This window comes from Python bivittatus, unplaced genomic scaffold (assembly GCF_059951505.1).
Source record: "Python bivittatus isolate LINGU-HERP-01145 unplaced genomic scaffold, Pbiv_v1 ctg000980_np1212, whole genome shotgun sequence".
Taxonomy (NCBI): Eukaryota; Metazoa; Chordata; class Lepidosauria; order Squamata; family Pythonidae; genus Python; species Python bivittatus.
In genome coordinates this window covers 37297662-37316712 of record NW_028277125.1, presented here as the reverse complement: position 1 = coordinate 37316712, position 19051 = coordinate 37297662, and the positions used below count along the sequence as shown (strand labels likewise).

At 41.9% G+C, this 19051-nt stretch overlaps 1 protein-coding gene across 2 annotated transcripts; it reads left to right on the top strand.

Moving 5' to 3' along the window:
- The first annotated feature begins 54 nt into the window (after window positions 1-54).
- AMOTL2 (angiomotin like 2) lies at window positions 55-17742 on the top strand. Of its 2 annotated transcripts, none has more exons than XM_007434747.4 (10): window positions 55-299; window positions 3012-3864; window positions 6156-6420; window positions 9473-9617; window positions 10296-10388; window positions 11969-12264; window positions 13456-13748; window positions 14070-14269; window positions 15148-15315; window positions 16785-17742. In XM_007434747.4, the coding sequence occupies exons 2-10, from the start codon at window positions 3116-3118 to the stop codon at window positions 16841-16843; spliced, it is 2268 nt and encodes a 755-aa protein (XP_007434809.1). In that variant the 5' UTR covers window positions 55-299; window positions 3012-3115; the 3' UTR covers window positions 16844-17742. The 2 variants fall into 2 exon arrangements, with proteins under 2 accessions (XP_007434809.1, XP_087987915.1); XM_088131789.1 differs by lacking the exon at window positions 55-299 and adding an exon at window positions 943-1210.
- The last annotated feature ends 1309 nt before the right edge of the window (window positions 17743-19051 follow it).

Here is a 19051-nt window from a genome sequence, read left to right as displayed (position 1 = left end):
TGCGTAGCCCAGCCTCTTTCTCCTCGGCTCTCATTGCAGCTGAAGCCGCGCGCAGTCGCCTTCCTTCCAGCAGGGGCGGACGCAGGCAGGCGCTTCTCGGCAAGGAAGCTAGGCTTCCATGCACGCACGTACACATACACACGCACATACACAGATACATTCCCTCAGTTGCCCGGGACAGCAATACGAGTGACGGCGCTGGCCGGGCTTGAGCGCACCTTTCCTCTTTGACGCTCCGCAGCCGGAGAAAACACCGTCGTGCGGCAGAGTCACCGGGCCACTCCGGCTGCTATGGTTGGGTAAGTTTCACGCCGCTCGAGGCTTGGTCGCGAGGGAGAAGAGGAGCCCGTGACATATGTCGCGCGGCGTGAGCGGAGAGCGGCTGCAAGCAGCGACCCCCTTCTCCCTGCCTCTTCCTGGCGTGTCGGGTAAAGCGATGCCCCTTCCAGATCCGACACCCCTTTTACGAATTATTGCCATTTTGCTTCTTCCCGCAGAAGCAGAGTGGCGAGCCCAAAGCGCTGGCTATTTTTTTCTCTATCTCGAGGCCTAAAAGTCTCCCTTGGGCGCCTTTACGGCTATAACCCCCTTTCCCCGTTCAATTTCTTCTATTAATTTCCCTTCAACTTTGCTAAACGGCCCTCCGTTCCCTGTTGCTCCAGTTGCTTGCAAAATGACAATACCTTCCCGCAACCGTTTCGAAATCTTTGTTGGTGGGGAGTGTGAGCAGCTATTCTTTGATCGGGGAGGGGAAGGGGTTGCTGGCAATGCAGGTGCTGGGAGAGTTATACCCCGCGAGCGGTAGCCTTGGCTTTGTCTTGCCTGCCGCTGCCCGATGCTTCTCGTTCTCACTTAGCAGGAATGTTAATTGCAATCCAAACCCCTATGATGTCAGTGCAGAACTATTTGGAAAACAAAGAGCGGGCAGGGAAACTCGAAAGACGGCGCAGATGGCAATCTGCTGAGTGCGCTGCGAGCGAGTTCTCCGTTGCGTTTGGCCTGGGAGGGAGGCGAAGTGGAAGCCAGACCTTCGCCAGTTCCTCCAGTCTCTGCTTTTGGCCATTTCTCTGAGAAACTAGCAGCGGATCTAGTTATAGGTTATTAAGAGGCTTTTGAGAAGGGAACAGCGAGGTCCAGAGGAAAGCATGCTGAGGATTGCGACCTGAGACTGAAGCTATGCGTCTGTTCCTTGGATCAGCATATTTCCAGGGTGATGTGTCAGAACTTTCCTTTCTTTCGGCTGTTTGTGCGTAAATTCTGAAGATTCACAAGGCATTTTATTTTTCTCTTTGGTTTGCTGCAAGTATTTCTCAGGAATGTGTTGCTTTAAGAGAACTAGTATCAGATCTTCTCCACTGTGAAGCTTTGCAGAAATATTTTTGTTGTTACAGAAAGCCCTATATTTAACCACTTTTTTGAAGAGTAATGATGAATAAATCTGCAAAAAATAAACAGGAGTGCTGATCAGATACTCCATTTCTCTCCCTGTCATAAAGGCATTTTTAAAACAAGATCGTTTTGTAGAATCATAGATGGTTTTATAAAGTGGAAAGTTCAGCATAGCCTCACTCCAATTCTATGTCTTCTATTTGTTTCCCCAGAATAGGACAATATTTCCAAATAGTTTAATTATGGATACCTATTTTGCCTTTTGTCTGCTCCCCCTGTTGCTTAGCACCAGCATTGCACAGTGTAAAATTTTGCTAAAGACAGTGCCTTTAGGCATATGCAGAGTGCCTTTTCCTAATTCCATCCTCCTGCATTTGGGATCCAAAGGCAGGGCTTCTAGATCAGAGAGTATGGTTAGTTTTCAGCTGTGGATTTCTTCTTGTAGAAATTAACTTTTGCTGCTGTGCAACACCAACAATGCCTTATTTTTGAGATTTAAAGGATATGAACATTCAACCAGATCTTATCCAGAGAACAGTTTTTGTTCTGCTTTTCATCTTGGACTAGAATAAAATAATCATATGCAAATAAAAGGATTTTAGCTCCTTTCTGGAGTGAGATTAAGTAGCCCTTGTGAACTGAGGAGAATTTTTCCAAAGCTAACTAGTCGCTGGTGCTCACCAAGAAGTTTGCTCCTGGAGTTGTGTCCTGTTTTAACAGGGCTGTCCAGATTCCCACTGAGATACACTTTGTACTTAAAGTAAGACCATCATAATACAGTTACAGAGAATGTCACCGAGCTCCATTTTGGACAGTTAAACATAGTTTCACATTTAGTGCAACTGGTTTATTGGGCAAAATGTTGGATAGGGTGAGAGTTGAGGAAAGTGGAGCTTCAGTTCCTTTTGGTATTTATTGGCCTGATCACCCACAGCCGATTTCATAAGATTGTTACATGGAAGAACAACACTTTAAAAGTGCATTTCCACATGCTTTCTGAAATCTGATTAATTTTTGCTCCATACTTCATGAAATTGGAAGAATGTGCTTCTGAATCAAAACCACAGGAAGCAGTTCTTGTGTAAAGTAAATAGTAAAGAATTTCTGAGAATTCCTGGAAGTAGGCTCCACTTAAATGTGTACTTTCTTTTCAGTCCAAGCCCTTGGACTGGCTTACAACAAATTTAAATAAATCAATTAAATAAAATCCAACAAATAAATACATGTTAATAGTTACATTTTCACTCCATGCTCCCTCCAAGAAGTGCAGTATAAAAATAGATATACTTTTGTCATATCTTTGGAGCAGCAAGCTAGAAAGTCTCTGGGAAACTTTTAAATTAGGTCTCAGCCTCTAAAGCAATCATTCTGCAGAACATCCAAGAACCACTGAACCCCTCCTCCAATCTGTCCTTTCCAAATCTGCTGGGCTACAAATCCAATCAACTATATAGAGCGTTGGCCATAGTGGCTGGGAGTGATGGGGATTATGGTCAAGGATGTCTGGAAGGCACCCACATTGCAAAAGGTTATTCAAGAAGATATACAATTGGAATTTACTGGCCCTGTTCAATGAGTTTATTAAGCTGCTCAGCCTCCTGACTTTTGTTCTCCCCTTGCAGGATCATTTGGCTGGACAGTGGCTGCTAGTTTCCAGAATCAGATTTTGTTTGTTTGCTCTTTTGGTGCATTCGGGAAGCACTAGAGAAAAACCAGTTAGTTGAGAATGAGGACAGCTGAGGATTCCTCTGGAACTGTCCTTCACCGCCTGATCCAAGAGCAGCTGAGGTATGGCAACCTCACTGAGAATCGTACACTCCTAGCCATACAGCAGCAGGCCTTACGGGGAGGAGGAAGCGGTGGGAGCCCACAGTCCTCCCTTGAGAGCCTCACGCAGGATGAGAGCCAGATGGTTCAGCAGTCAACACGACAGGAACCCCAGGGCCAGGAGCACCATGCCGACCACCTCTACCTGGAGAATAACATGTACCGGTTCTACCAGCCTCAGCCCAAGGGAGAAGAGCTTCCCACCTATGAAGAGGCCAAAGCTCATTCGCAGTATTATGCCTCACAACGAGGACAACAGGTTGGGGCCACCTTGTCTGGAGCCCCTGCGGGAGGAGGACAGCGCAGGACCTATGCCTCTGACATGAGCAGCAAACCCCAGGATGAGTCGCTGCAAGAGCTGAAGCACGGTCATGTACGGTCACTCAGTGAGCAGCTCCTGCAGGTGTCCCTGGAGAGGAATGGTGCCCAAGCACAGAATCACATGAGTTCCTCTCACAGCTACCCTCAACTTTCCAGGCACCACCAGCTCTGTCTCTCCAGAGGGAAGTCCTCTGAGGCTTCAGAGTCCCGTGGTCCTCCTCCAGAATATCCTTACATAATCCCTTCACAGGAGGCCCCAGAAGGTTACCTTTCTGACCCCAGGCAGCACTACAGAGAAGGTCCAGGATTTCAACATCCTGAAATCAGGTAACTGTTTGTGTTGGTTTTCTATTGCTTTGCTTATGTTGAAAGGTGGAATTTCACAGGATAACTTTCAAAAATGTGGGTTCTGGTTAGTCATTCATTTGACATATGGCTAGAAATCTATCACTGGCTGGAATTCTTCAGGTGCTTAAATCCAGTCCTTTCCATCTTGTTGGAAAGCATCTTCCTTCCCCCCGCCCCCCCGAAGAAGAGAAGTGACTATGGGTGGTTATTACCCTAAGTGGAACTTGGTGATGTATGAAATTGAACTCTTTTGTCCTGTTGGAGTTTTAGTGCCTCCTCTTCCCCCAACTTTATCTTTCCTTGTGGAAGGGGATTTGTTTTCCTTTGAAGATGTTTGCTTCATTTTGCTTTGTAAAGAGATTCTGATTAATTTTAGGGCAGACTGGGCACACTTAAACTTCCATGAACAATGTGAAAAAGAATTGGTGTTCACTCTTGTCCAAAGATAAAGAAGCAGCTGGTTCAGATTGCATGCAAAAATGTAAAGGAGTTCTCAGAGTAATAGCAGACACACCTTATTCTTCCTCTTGCACAAAGGCCATTTGATCCTGTTTTGGGAGAGGGTAGGTCAAGATTCCATTTCATCATCCAGTTAGCTCTTACAAAAATGGTAGAGGAGGAATCAGAGTTATACTTCTTGTGTAAACTTTGTATTTATGAATGGGAGCTTATCTGAACATCCTATCTCTTTAGCATGTAATTCTCTTTCTAAGTACATGAATTGGGCCAGCAACGATGGCTGATAATGCTGAGGGCTGATCTTGGTTGGATGCCACTTGCTTTTTGAAGTTGTCCTGTAGAGCCTTCCTGTTCACTTAGAAATATAGCTTTATAGATAGCTTAGAGTGGCATCTACAAGTAGTTTCACAACTGCCTGCCCCCATGGTGGCTTACTGGTAAGCAGTCTCTTTGGAGAATGAAGAGGGAACTGAACCATAGTTTCTAGCTGGAGACAACCTCTAGTGCAGTGTTTCTCAACCTTGGCAACTTTAAGATATGTGGACTTCAATTCCCAGAATTCCCCAGCCAACATGGCTGGCTGGGGAATTCTGGAAGTTGAAGTCCACATATCTTAAAGTTGCCAAGGTTGAGAAACACTGCTCTAGTGAATACTGGCAGGAAGAGATAATGCTGGCGGCAGGAAACCGGCCCTTTCCTGGGGAATAAAAGGAGGTGGGGGTGGCTGCGTGCTAAAAGGAAGGTGTATATATTCTTCTTTGCTCTAGATCACTTCACAAGAATGTCTGAATAACTGCATCAAAGGAGCCTTAGTCAGATGGAGCTGTCTTCTTGGGAAGTACTTTCCTCTCTGGGCACCAGAATGGCGACCATGTTGAATTCTACACATTTCAGACTGCTGCTGCCTGCATAGCAGTTTAATAATGAGGGTGGAAGGAGAGAGAACCCCTGAACCTAACTTGTTTTTGTTTGGGCATTTGAACATTCCAGAATTAAGTGGACCTTGGAGTTAGTCAAGTGGGAATGTGGTTGCCATTAATTTTGATTAAGTATTAATAAAAGTTTATTATGGAGTTGTAGCAATCAACAGAGAACTGAGTGAGCAATTGGGTTCACAGAACACACAAAGCCATATTAAGTTTGGTTTAGTTTTGGCTTGATGCAATGTAAAAACCTCATCATTGTGGCTTGTAAATGTTGATTTATGGCTTAGCACAATGTGTAACTAATCATTTGTGGCTTGTTTAAGAAATCTGGGTAGATATAAGCATGGCGTAGCACAATGTTGGACTCAACCACTGAATGAAGGGTCAAGATGCAAATAATAAATAATCAGATGGCATCAGTTGTACCATGGAATCCATGCTTTATGAAACCAGAATTGTGTTTTTCTCAAAAAAGCAGGACCCATTATGCAAATGGTAATCAAGAATGCTGCTCTTCCTATAAGTTTTTTCTTCTTATTAGTAAGCATAACTGAAGTCTAAAGCACTCTTGAATGGCTTACCTATTCTAGGCTCCCATATCTGGACTGGAAAAATCTGGATAATACCAGATGGCAGCAAAGAGATACAGGAAACCCTAATTACCATCTAGTGGTTGTCTGGATTTTTGCAGCACTTTCAAGCTTAAGTCAGTGAAAGTGGTCAGTGTTCAAGTAACAAAAATTGAAGGTATAGAATCTTTAAGGCTTAGGGTATTTAAGGTGTTCAGATGACTGACCCAGATACTTGAGTTTTGCTGCATGTAGGTCTGGGGCCTTCCTTCTGGAAAGTACATATCATTAATTTCTTCCCCTTTTGATTTTTTAGGGTGATGCAAGCTCCGATGTCCCAAGCTTTCCTGCCACAACAGGCTGCTCTCTGCCATAACCACCTGGGATCACTCACTTCAGCTGGGGTAGCAGCTTTGATGGCAGCTCAGGCTGCTTCTGCTAGTAACCACTTGTCCCAAATGGAAGCTGGGTTGATGGAAAATAAGAAGTTGTTAAGAGAGAATGAGAAGTTGCAGAGAGAAAATGAGCTGTTGCGGAGGGAACTGGAGAGCTACAGTGAAAAGGCCAACCGGATTCAAAAGGTAAAGGACCAGGCATAGTAGCCAGCCTAGCTAATCAAAATACATGCAACAGATAGAAATTGCCATGAAAGATGAAGTTGCTCCAGTCAAGGCAACTCATGGTCATAATTAAACTTTCTAAAGTTTAAATCCTCATTCAATGTAAGATAAAGATATTTGTTGACTGTCTCTCCACCTTGGCAGCAAGAGTGGAGAATCTGGTTTTATGTTATCCAACTGTAGGAAAACTTGGTTGATAGGCCAAAGCAGGTCTTTTCAGGCTAATAGGCATGCTTGGAATTTTGAAAGCATATTATGGAATATTTCACAATAATTGTCATGTGATGCCGCAGCATGCTCTCTACCATCACAACTTTATTTTGGATTTTTGTATTCTGAGCAGATTGGCATAGTTACAAAGCACTGGGGTGCAGCCATCCACCATTTTTATTTTCCAAGAATCCTTATGGGGCCTTTGTGCCAGAATGCCTACTTGGAGATAAAGAAAATGGTAGAAATGTTACGTTGCTTTATATTATGTCAGCTTCCCACTTTTAAATTTTGATTGGTGTTGCTTTTCCACATCATTTAGATGGAATTAACCATTATAAATTCATGTTGCACAGTTACTAAAAGCAAAGGAAGCCTTTTGGAGTTTAGAAACTGGAAATGGTACATAGGTAACATAGAAAACAGTATTATACCAGGACTAATCATTGATCTTTCTAACACCAGTATATCATTTATTTCAATGAAGGAACAGTGGTCAGTGGTGAAAGTTGATTCATGTGTCCCAAACAAGTCAAAGGATGGGATATGTTGCAGAGCAAGTAATAAACAGTATCTAAGTTATGAGGAGTAGAATTATCCATTCTAGGGGGAAGGATAAATTCAAAATAAAAACATCTGCAGCTTTTTCTGCTACTTGAAGTCATCAAGTATGATAACATTAATAGTTGTCTGCCTGAGTTTATTTTTTTAAAGAAGTGTATCAAGTCCATTTTGAAGTAGCCATTCACAAGTTACACTAAACTACAGTTTCCATGATTTAAAAACAAGCCACCATGGCCTGGTTCACATATAACACCTAGCCATAAACCATGCTTTACAAACCCCAATAACTGGGTTCGTGCACTCTGCTAAGCCAAAGCAAAACAGAGCTCTGTTGTGGTAATTCAGTTAAGACTGAATTCACAGTTGGCACAAGTTATGGATCAGCAACATGACATCCACTAAACACCCAAAGCATCACTCTGTTCCCCTACGATAAAATAACAATATTGATACTACTGAGATTTTCTAAAAACTTGCCCAAAACTTCCACACAATCTTGTGAGATTGTGGTTTTATTTACTTTCTTACATACTACTATCATGTAAGAGAACTCTGTGAGGCCTAGGGAGACTGAAAAGATCGCTTACCTCTGCCCTGTTCTATCACCCTGAGATTGGTTTGAGCTTGGAGCTATCTGTGAATCCAGCTATTGTATTTGGAACAATCATGATGCTCCCTAGAAGAGCAGAGAGCTCATCATAGTGCTTCATACAGCTTTGTCTTCAGCAACATTACCCCAGATTCTCTCCTTCTTGCCTTTGGTTTCCCAGAAACAGCTGTCCTGAAAACCATCTCCTTTAATACTTTTCAATTCCTCCCCCTTTCCTTTAAACAGCTGTGGAGCACAAGCTAACAGTACCCAACTGATCTTAAGCTGAAGCAGTTGTTGAGTGGAGAGAGAAAAGAGCCTATTCACCTCCTCTGCTAACAGTTGTGCTCTCCTGTTATCTGGCCCTCCCTCCTGGGATCTTGCTAGGCAAGTCACAGAAGGCTTTTGTGCAGAAACACACAAGGAGAGGCTGTGGTAGCCCAGCTTCAGCTAAGGGCAAGAATACTCTTCTCAGAGCATTGAGTTATTTGGGGATGGTTGGGCACGTGCCAGGGCTGCAGGGGGAATGTGCCAGGCCTGCAAAGTAAAGTGGTAACAATGGAACATGAAATTGCATGTCAGTTGGAACTAGGGAAGAATAGGACAGAAGTGTGGAAGAGAACAGGAGAAAAACCACAACATGCCATGCCCTAGAAGTTGTGTATCCTAATAGAATAATGTAGTAGGTTTTAGGTCATAAATTATAAAAATCTAATGTCATGGTTTTACTGATCTGACTTTATTGCTTCGCAGCTTCAGTATTATTTGGGCCTAGTTCATATTATCAACTTCCTTGTATACGGGAAAGATACAACCACCATTGCTCTTTTATAATTTTGTACTGAACATTGTTGCTGGTTATCAAAAAGGTGCCAAGCCCTACTCTAAAGAGTCTCAGGAATATGTTGAATGTGTGTCAAATGGTGGAGAATGAAAAAGAGCAATGATAAATTGGCACTTGAGAAATCAGAATAGTGTATTGGCTTGTTTAAATTATCCTGAAGGAGATGGCAGTAACACTGACTTAACCTTTATATGATTGCTTTTAATATATCTGCCTTAAAGCTTTTAAATTGCTTTAAAATAAATATTAATTTGTTTTCTCACTAAGATTTTGTGAAGGTTTTATACATTTTCTCAGAGCCATGTGTGTGTGATATGTGTATACTACATATTATAAAAACGTTACATATATAAAATACTATCTTTAATAAAAATTATTATAGTAACATAGTACCATTTCAGCATCAGCACACAGCCTACATTCTGGTCTGGCTATAGAAAATGTTGGAAAGTGATGATTGACCCCAGATAAACTGTCTGGAACTTAAATATGAAAACAGTGACTTGAGAGAGTGATAACATCAAGAAACCTCTTTCTAACTATTGCAGTTTCCAGTTCAGTTATGTCTTGTGAGAGACTGGCTTTTCTAACTCATGTATATTTAGTTCTTGAACTGAAGAAGACTACAGTGTTCAATTTTATGTTCAGATTGTGAAATCTAAATATTAAGAAATGTTTGTTAATTTGTATTCCTCTGCAATTTTTGAAGTTCAGTTCTTGAGGAAATATTCATTAGTATTAGTATAATTTATGGGGTTTATTGTACAGATATGTTTTAACCGAAATGTCCTGGTTTTCTTACTTAGTTGGAAAGCGAAATTCAACAAATTTCAGAAGATTATGAAAATCTAATGAAAGCATCTTCAAAGCGAGAGGCTTTGGAGAAGACCATGAGAAACAAAAAGGATGGGGAAATGAGGAGGTTGCAAGACTTCAATCGGGATCTCAAAGGTAAGGCAATTTGAAAAGGTCATATTCTAAATTTGGGTGATGTTGTGTGTCAGAAAGATGTTTGTTGTGTTTCTGATTTCACATACTAGACAACCACTCTATGCCACTTAACATGATCCTGCCTAGGATGCAGTCAGGTTCATACAGCTGCAGCCATTGGCTCAGTATTATCCACAAGCCTAAGATTTGGGCATCTGCTGCTGCAGGTGGCTTCTCTTTCCTCTTTAGTGGTGGGGTTTTGATTGTGCATTGGAGGGCAAGAGTTGACCATCACTAGCCAGTGGCACACTGGTTAATGGTAATCAAAATAAAGAGGGAGGTTGTGACCAAGAGGTGAGGGGAGCACAGAGTGTGCAACTTCATGGCTTGTTCACAGTTTTTCAAAACCATTTTTGAACTGAATCATTTAGCTTGAAAGGTTCCAGAAAGTTATCTGATTTTTCTCTAGATTGTAAATCTTGTTATTAGGGAAAAAATAAAATAATAGAACAGAATGTGGCAGACTCTTAAAGCCTGGAACTGAGAGAAATACTTGTTCTTCTTTAAACTGTGCCCTCCAACAGTGTTAGCAGAATAGCACCTTTGGCAAGTGACAAATAACTGTCACTTCTAGAATTCCATGAACATTCAGACATTGAATTATGTTCTAATCTTGATTTTTCTTTCAATTTGTTACAGAGCGATTAGAGTCTGCAAACAAACAACTGGCCAGCCGAACACAGGAAAACCAAGAAGGAAACCAAGGGACTATGGCAAAACTTGTCGCCCAAAGTAAGCCTCTTGGAAACGTTTTGCTATTTCATCTGTATTTCTACTCTACATGTGCCCTTCCGTTAGTATACTATTGCATATCTCTAGTTTTTTTGTTGGTATACCAGTGTCCTGTTCCTTGTACCTTTGCTTCAAATGAGCAGGGCAAGAAGGTAAGCCTGTGGTCCCTTTAAGATTGAAGAGGAGGTGGATCCTCCTTTGGAAGCTTTTTGCCATTCCCCGGGGAGCGCTAAGTTATTCTTGGCACTTAAACTAGAGCCATTAATCACAGCAACCATCAGTGTGACCTGGATTCCTTGCATTCCAATGGCTGTTCTGGCTGTTCCAGCACACAAGCTATACTCCCTCTCCTTAGAGTCCTAGGTCCAAGTTGTTTCTTGCTGCTGTTCTAGATTTTTGAAAAGAAGGATTGTTGCCAAAGGATGGAAATTGGCCTGGGGAAGGAGTGGAAGTTGGGAGGGAATGTACTTATTCTCAACTTTTCACCATCTGGTTCAAGAAACTACCTCTCTCCCTTCCAGGAAATTAGCTCTGCTTCCTTCCAAAAAGTAGCTCTCTTCCTGGCCTTCTAAATACAGCAGTGGGAAACAGGATTATCCTTTGCATAATTACTCAGAAAAAAGCCCTGCAGCCATCCCGTTGTTTAGGATTAGAATCTCCATTTTATTGTTTAAAGAGTTAGGACTCTCTTTGCTCTGCTTCATTGGAGTGGTTCTGCCTCCTAATCGTTTCAGCAAATTGTGAAAGAGTGGTATAGTATGGATCATGCCTTTATTGTTGTAGCTTCCTCATATAATTAGTTGTGACCGTCTGGCTAGCACGTCTTGGAAATGAGGAAAAATTACAAATACTGCTGGAGTCTTCCTGAGAATGGAGGAAAGCAGTTTGGTGCCCTCTGCAGAATCGTGAATGAAACTGCTAGAGATAGTCATGTTTCCCTATCCTCTGGTAGGGTAAGAGGGATGAAATGATACAGCTCACTAGATATGTATGGCACATAATGAACTCCTCTATAATAACAGCAGATAATCTGTGGCTTTCATATATTGTCATATTCCAATATCTGTTATTGCTAGCCAGCATGACCAATGATTTAGGATGATGCAAGTTGCAATCCAACATCATCTGGAAAGGTACAGGTTTCTTAAACCTGTTCTACAGCAGCATGGTTTACAAACTTCCCTTAGATTCTTCATCTTACCTTGATGTGCCCCAGCCATGATCACAACATGGAAAACTATGGCGTGAAGCATGAGCTAAGAAATAGTAGGAACATTGTGTAAGATCAAAGTACTCTGGCACAAAGGGGTGTGTGTGTTTTCCTCTTGAGTCTGGCAGTTTCCTGGGTGTCCGCCCCATATAACCCTTTCATGGAATTATTTAAATAGTCAACAGTCCAATTGTTGAAAATGAAGGCAATGCTCATTTTTCTTCCAAAAACTTAGGAATTGGGTTTAGTGTGTTACAGTTAAAAGTTCTCTTTAAGGATAGTATGTCAAAAATGCAGTTTTCTCCTGACTACAAAAGAGTACGTAGCTGTGGTTTATGCCAATGCCCTCTCCCCTTTGTTTCGTCTCCAGACTATGAATATCAGCAAGAAAGGGAGAAGTTACAGCGGGAAATTGCACGTCTGCATGGCACTAATGAAGACCAACGTCGGCGGGCTGAACTGTTGGAACAGGCTCTGAGCAGTGCTCAGGCCCGCACTGCTAAAATGGAAGATGAGCTGCAGAAGAAGCGAGCATACGTGGAAAAAGTAGAGCGGTTGCAGCAGGCACTGGGCCAGCTCCAGGCTGCCTGCGAGAAGCGTGAGCAACTAGAACTGCGTCTCCGGACTCGCTTAGAGCAGGAGCTGAAGATGCTGCGGGCTCAGCAGGTAAGAGAAGGGCCAAGTAATAATGGAAGGAAAGGGGCAAAGAATACTTTGCTTAGTAAGTTTGGAAAGCAGGTTTGAAAGTTTGGAGCAACCACCTAGTGATGAATTATTGTCCTCTTTCCTCTCCTTAGTGAAGACCCAACGATTTTACTGTCCATTAATACTGTCCATTAACAGTCCATTACACTGTCCATTAAAACTATTAGATACTTTTCATTAAGAAAGTATCTCTAGAATATTCACTAGTGTTATCTGAAGTCCAATAATATGAAGAATGTTTGTGGAACAACTCTTAACAGCATTGTGGAAGATGTACTTCCTCTTCTGTCTTTTTATACAACTAATCAAATAGCGTAGTGACTAAGAATTTGCAGATGCAAGTATACCAAGGCTATTACAGTGCTCTACTACTGGAAGTTGAATAATCTGTTTGGCAATGGTTAGCAGTCTGTTTGTAAGTTGACCTTTTTAATTAGCATTTACTGAGATTTTGTTAATCATAAAATGTAAGAATTTGCAAAAGTTATGCACACTACCAAGAATAAGTCCTGTTTGAGTAGGGAATTGAATGAAAACAGTGACTGGATGCAAAAATCAAATCTGTATTTATTTTAAAAGTTAAGAGAACTTCCAGATATGCAGCATCTTACTAGACTGAGATGATCTACATATGAGCCAAACAGGGAAAGGTTGAGTCCCTTCAAACTTTGATGGGAAATGCAGGGTATATGTTGTATATTCCTGGGGGAAAATGCCCTGGAGCAAAGAATGTGCTTAATAGTTGCATATTTCTTTTAATCTGGAATTCCCAAATTCTCAAACTACTTTCATTCTAGGTCTATATCCCTATGCCAAGGTTCAGCAGAAGGCAAATGAGGATCTGCTGGTAGATCTCTGGTTGATTTTAGTCATTATACTTCTGGAAAGAAAAGCTTTGAGTTAGGCAGAAGTAATTTGTTATGTGGAAGCACTATTAGGTTTTGGTAGTCCAAACAAATAGCTGAGTTCAGACTTCCCAAATTCTTTAAGCCTGGTTCTTACTGGTAGACTATAGTGAAGTACAATGTAGATTCCAGAAACCTGTGCCTCTTCTTGCTCTGGGCCCATTATGCAAAATGCTGGAATAGGCTGCTTTTGCAGAAGCACCAAACACAGTATTAAATGAGTCTCTCTCTTGCTTTGCTACTCCAGAGACAGATGGGAGCCCCAGGTGGAGGATCTCCTGAGTTGAATGCCCACATACTGTCTGAACAGCTGAGAGAAAGGGAAGAGAAAATCCTGGCCCTGGAGGCTGACATGACCAAATGGGAGCAAAAGTACCTGGAGGAGTGTACTATGCGGCAATTTGCCATGGATGCTGCTGCCACAGCTGCTGCACAGCGGGACACCACCATTATCAACCACTCCCCACGCCATTCTCCCAACAGCAGCTTTGACGAAGACCTTTTGCTGGCAAACCACAAGCATCAGGAGATGGAAAACAGGTTTGTCTTGCTAGAGGAAGTTCTGACAGGGTTACTTCTCCATTGGCTTCGTCCCAGCAGGAAGGCAGAAGTTTATCCTTTTAACCCTGCATTGCTTTAAAAAAATGGCTTCCTTACCAGGCAGCATTCAGAACATGCCAAAAAAGAGCAGATTAACAGCAGCTCCTTATCTGCAAAATGCAAGAAGAGGGCATGTGTTATGGGATGCTTAGAAGGAAGGCTTTGTTGAACTGCTGAGCTTTGAAAATCTGATGGATGCTTCCTGCAAACTGTGATGTGGTGCTGGTGGTTTCCTTCCTTACTGTCTGTTTTCTTTCCTAGATTAAAAGAACTTCATGCCCAAATCCTTGAGAAGGATGCTGTCATCAAGGTCCTGCAGCAGCGCTCTCGGAAGGACTCCAACAAGGCTCATCAGGGCTCCCTGCGGCCTGCAAAATCAGTACCATCAGTGTTTGCAGCTTCTGGCATGCAATGTTGGCCCGGAAACTCTGTCAGTGAAAGTGATTCCCAGAGCAATGCAGGTAACAAGGGTACTTATATTATATGTACAAGGGTTCTTGTCCTTTTGTTCCATTTAGGCCTTTTAGGAAATATAGGGCGGTGGTTGCATTTTTACAATATTTGCATTTTTTTTTCATTCCCATACTCTCATGTTTTTACCAAGTGATTTTGGCCCACTTCAGATTTTCCAAATCCATGGTTTGCAAGATCAGGGAAATGAAGCTGTTTGGGATAACACATGTGTAATGTGTCAGCAGTCTAACAGTGTTAGTGCAAACTATGATTTTCAGATCCAGTTGAAAACAACTGGAACTGTGAAGACAAACTGGTTTTAAGAAGGTTCCTTGTGAGAGTATTCCAAATGTCACATTCCTAGCCTTCCAGATTATGATGTGGAAAATCAGGAATGCAAGTTAAGTCTCTGAGGCCATTGGCCACTAATTAGAACCATGACTGAAATGGTTATCTACAATTCTTTGCCATCTCTTGGTCATTAACTAAGCCCAACTGTGGAATTTCCATCCATATAGCCTACAATGAGAGGCTGAATAAATATCTATGATGGCTTAGACAGGAAATCTTTTTAACAAACTATTTTCTTGTGGGTGCTTATGTTAGGAGAAAATACAAAAGAATTAGGATGCAATTGTAGATATTTTCCTTTTCTTAAGGGCCATTCCCTAAATATTATTAATTACTTCATGGCTGGGTTCATACGTTATATATAACTTTAAATGGTTTGAATGGATGTGGCTTGCGAACGATGTTTTATGTCAAGATTAACAGTTATTCTATTCAGAAAATGATCAAACCATGGTTTAGCAATGTGAACCCATAATACTGTTAATTGCTTTGATTATACTGGCCTACTAGATAATTTTTTTTCCCTATTCTTCAGCACTCAAGGCATCAGTAGAAGCAACTGTCCCAACAACTTGTATCCCCTTCCACACCAAACATGGCAGCAAAGATGGAAGTACACAAACTGAAGGTCTTCCCATGAATACTCCATGTGAGGAGCCCAAGCTCCATATTGAAAAAAACGGTGCTGCAGCAAGTTCCCTAGGTAAGGACCAGCTGGGTGAGCCCACATAGATAGAGCCTGACCTTCTCTTCTAGACCTTCCTAATAATTATGCTCATAGTATACCCAGTGAACTGCCTTTTCTGCCAGAGATGCCTGTCAGGGTTCACATAACTAAGAGGTGAACACAGTGCTGCCTGCAGCAGGCCAAATACCAGGACTGAGATTCTTCCCATAGTGACTAATCATGAGTTTCATGCAATGCAATATAGGCTTATCCTGGAGGAGCAGGTGGGGCTGAAGTAGGAAGAGGGGGGAGGAATAGAGCAAGAGACAGACATTAAGCAATAACTTGTATGGATGTTTAAACTCTCTGTATTCACTAAATAGTGTCATAGATATTTTCTTCAACAGTAAATCCCAAAAGTGTCTACTATCCCACTGTTTAAAACAGGTGTGAACTAATGTTTTTCAGGGGGAGCTGGCTATTTCTTTTCTGAAACACAGTGTAATCTCCATGGACTGCAAAAGGCATGGTGGGGTCATGTGAAGGCATTTAAGAAAGGTGCTGAAAATCTTTGGCAGTTTTGTGCTTCTTAGGGGAATAAGAACTATGGTGCAAAACAGGTGTGTTGAGCTTTGCAGGTTAAACACACTCATTTTGAACCTTCCTTTTGTCAAAAAATAAAGCAAGTAAAATTGCTATGGATTAGCAATTTTGTCATCTAATTTCAGTGGTGTGATTGGCTTCAAAAATGGAGCTGGAAGATCACAGGGTAGTTGCGGGTTTCCTATTCCTGTTTTAAAACATATTGGAGAGAAAAAGTGAGAGAACTTCCAAAAGTTGGCTCAAGGCAAGTGGGTACAATCAAAGCAACTGGTTGCTGATAGTGATTTCCAGTCTCTGTGACACGGGCTGTATCCTAGCTCAAAGCCATGACCCTAAGAGGAGTTTCCTATGTGCATAGAATTTATACAGGGAACTAGGTTTGATCAGCCTCCTCCAACCCATATCCCTAATAATAACATGGTCTTGGGAATTGATTACTGTTCTGCATATTTTATTAGTGATTAGAAAAGGGCTACAGAAGTAGACAGTGGAATTTTCAATCAGGTTTTGATGTCTCCCCCATATGTCTGCTTCATACCCTATGTTAGTCATAACACTAACATTTTCTGGTTTTGACTTAGTGTAATGTCTGAACCCCAACACTGTGATTTGTAGGTCATGAATTGTGGTTTAGGATATATGAATCTGGTTACCATGGTTAATCAACATAGTTTAAGGCAGTTTATAACTCCAGCCATTGGGATGGTCATGGCTACAAAACCTACTTTTCAAATCTTGTCTGTAAGACTGCTTTTAATTTAGTTTGTGGCATCAAAATGAAAGTTTTGCTATGACAAATGCTAGGGTTACTGATGGTTTGTCTGACACCTAAGCCAATTGTAGTTTGCAGCTTTGTATTTCTTCCAAATATCTGTAGTAACCTGGCCTGTTTTTCTTTGCAGAGATTTTGCCAGCTGCTAAACTTCTTGACCTGTCAGACATGGTGGAGATTCTCATCTGAGGAGCAGGAGCTCCTCTGTGGACCAGACCTAGGTGCTCTTTTCTGCCTTAGTGGGTTGCTGCCTTCTCAGGGGACAGTAGCAGACCAAGCGCACAAAGCCTGAGGAGTCCTTCACCAATTAGGATGCTCTATGGAAAGCAGGACTAAAGACTTTACAAGAAGGGCTGGAAGAGATATTTGCGGATGAGGATCTCCAGCTGTGGGAGATGCCTGTGTTTGGATAGTGCCTCCCAGGCAAATTGCTCTGCAGTACACTGAACTGGGGCACCATGAGTCGAGGTTAATGCTTGCATCAAGGCAGCTGCTCCACTTTTTCCTCTGCTGCTGGTTTTTCCCAAGAGACGGGAATACAAACTGGGAAGTCAAGTGGGATTTTCATGCTGCCTGGGTGAGGCCGTAGAAGTGGTAGCATGTTGAAGTTTGGCGCTGGAAGAGGTGATATGTGTAATTCACAGGGCTTCTGGCAGGTACCTGGACCTGAACTGTAAACTATCATAAGCAAAAGAGTGTCTGGTGCTGGTGTGGCTAGAATCAAATTGCCATACTCTCCCCCAACCCCCTGTGTCCACTTTTTAGTTCAGAGGCAGAGGGACTGCTGCAAATATTGGGAAGTCCAAGTGATCATCTGAAAAATAGCACATGACCTGTCATAGGCACTGGGGAAGGGCGATCCCCAAAAAGGTGCCACTGTTTTGTAAATATCTTCTATAAGCCCAGTAATCAACATGTTAGCCACAGTCCCTCTCTTTGGGCTTTTTCTCTTCTGTTCTAATATTTGCAGTGGACCTGCTTCATATCACAGAACTATTTTCCCCCTTTGTCTTGTTTTCAGATTTCTTCAGTGTTTGCTTTTTTCCCCCTTCCATTTCATATCCTGTTTGTCTACAGTTAAATATCCGCCTTCGCAGTCCTTCAGATTCCATTTCTTTTGAAGCCATTTCCCATGATGCTTCAGACTGGAATTTCCCTGCTCTTTGTCTGAGCAGCAGCCAGGAACCAGTTGTTTCTGTTTCTGTCTTGCCCTTGCCAAGTTATCCTCTTCTAAGCTGGATACATCTCTGGGTGTTGTAGATCAGCACAGCTGTATGGGGGATGAAGGGCTCTTATGGAGAATGCCATCTGGGTCCAAAGCAAGATCACAACCAGATCTCTTATGAATGAGAATGGACGTTATTTGTAAAAAAATGGAAAAGTGAATCAAAACTGCATTGAGAGAGGAGACAAAGTATGTGTGCAGGAGTTTGGGTTAAGCTGTTACTGTTTTGAAGTGGCTGACAGTGGTATTTTTCTAGTAAATGAAAGGGCATTTGTGGGAATGATGTGTGATTGAACATAGGGGTGCAAAACAACTTTATATCCCAAATGTGTCTTTTTCAAAAGAATCTGGGGAAGGAATCTGTTAAAGGCACATCCCTTCTTTTCTTTGGAACCACTCCAGAATCTGCATTCAGCCCTCTTGGCGCTCTCCTGCCTACTGACAGCTGGCTTCTGACAGTAGCTGACTCTGAGATGAGTGCGTTGCTTACTCCATCAAATCTTTTGTTTGATTCTGCCATCACACACTTTCATCCCCACCTCTGCTTCCTCGTTAAACATATGCATTGCTGGACAACTGCATTGAAAAAAGAAAAATCCCTCCATAAATGTGTAAAAAAGGTGTGTGGTTATTGTGCGTTGTTTACAAAGTGAAAAACAGCAAACAAAAAGTTATGAGAGAGAAACACAGCTTAATATATTTCGTATTAATATTCGGTATTCCTTTTAAAATATTTTTGTGCTGTGAACTTTTTTTTTTTCTGCCAGACAGTGAGGGGTGTTCTTTTGTTTTGTTTTTGGTGCATTTTAAGTTATCTTAAGTATTTAAATGTAAACCTGACTGTTTCTTATGCCGCCCTATACCGAGATTGCTGTAGCATTCCACTTGGTATAACAATATTTTAATAAAAATATTGTTTAATAAGACGGAGGTTATGTTCTACTATGTGATGCATGTTTGTGACTGGAAGATGCGAGGATGCTAAAGCACCCACAGGCAATCAGGGTGGGTCTGTCTTGAGGCTACTCATGTTGAAACTCTTGTACATACAAATTTAATAAATTATCATTACCATCACCATTATTATTATGGCCTCCCAAGTGCAGCCATCTGATATTTGCTCCTGATGCTCTTGCCAAGTGGCAGGATAATAACTATTCTAGTTCATTTCT

What these genes read in the sequence shown, in the direction of transcription:
- AMOTL2 (XM_007434747.4), top strand. Translation starts at nt 3,116, where the DNA reads ATGAGGACAGCTGAGGATTCCTCTGGAACTGTCCTTCACCGCCTGATC. An exon ending in CTTCAATCGGGATCTCAAAG is followed by an intron (nt 9,618 to 10,295) that starts GTAAGGCAATTT and finishes AATTTGTTACAG; the next exon opens with AGCGATTAGAGTCTGCAAAC. An exon ending in TGATTCCCAGAGCAATGCAG is followed by an intron (nt 14,270 to 15,147) that starts GTAACAAGGGTA and finishes CCTATTCTTCAG; the next exon opens with CACTCAAGGCATCAGTAGAA.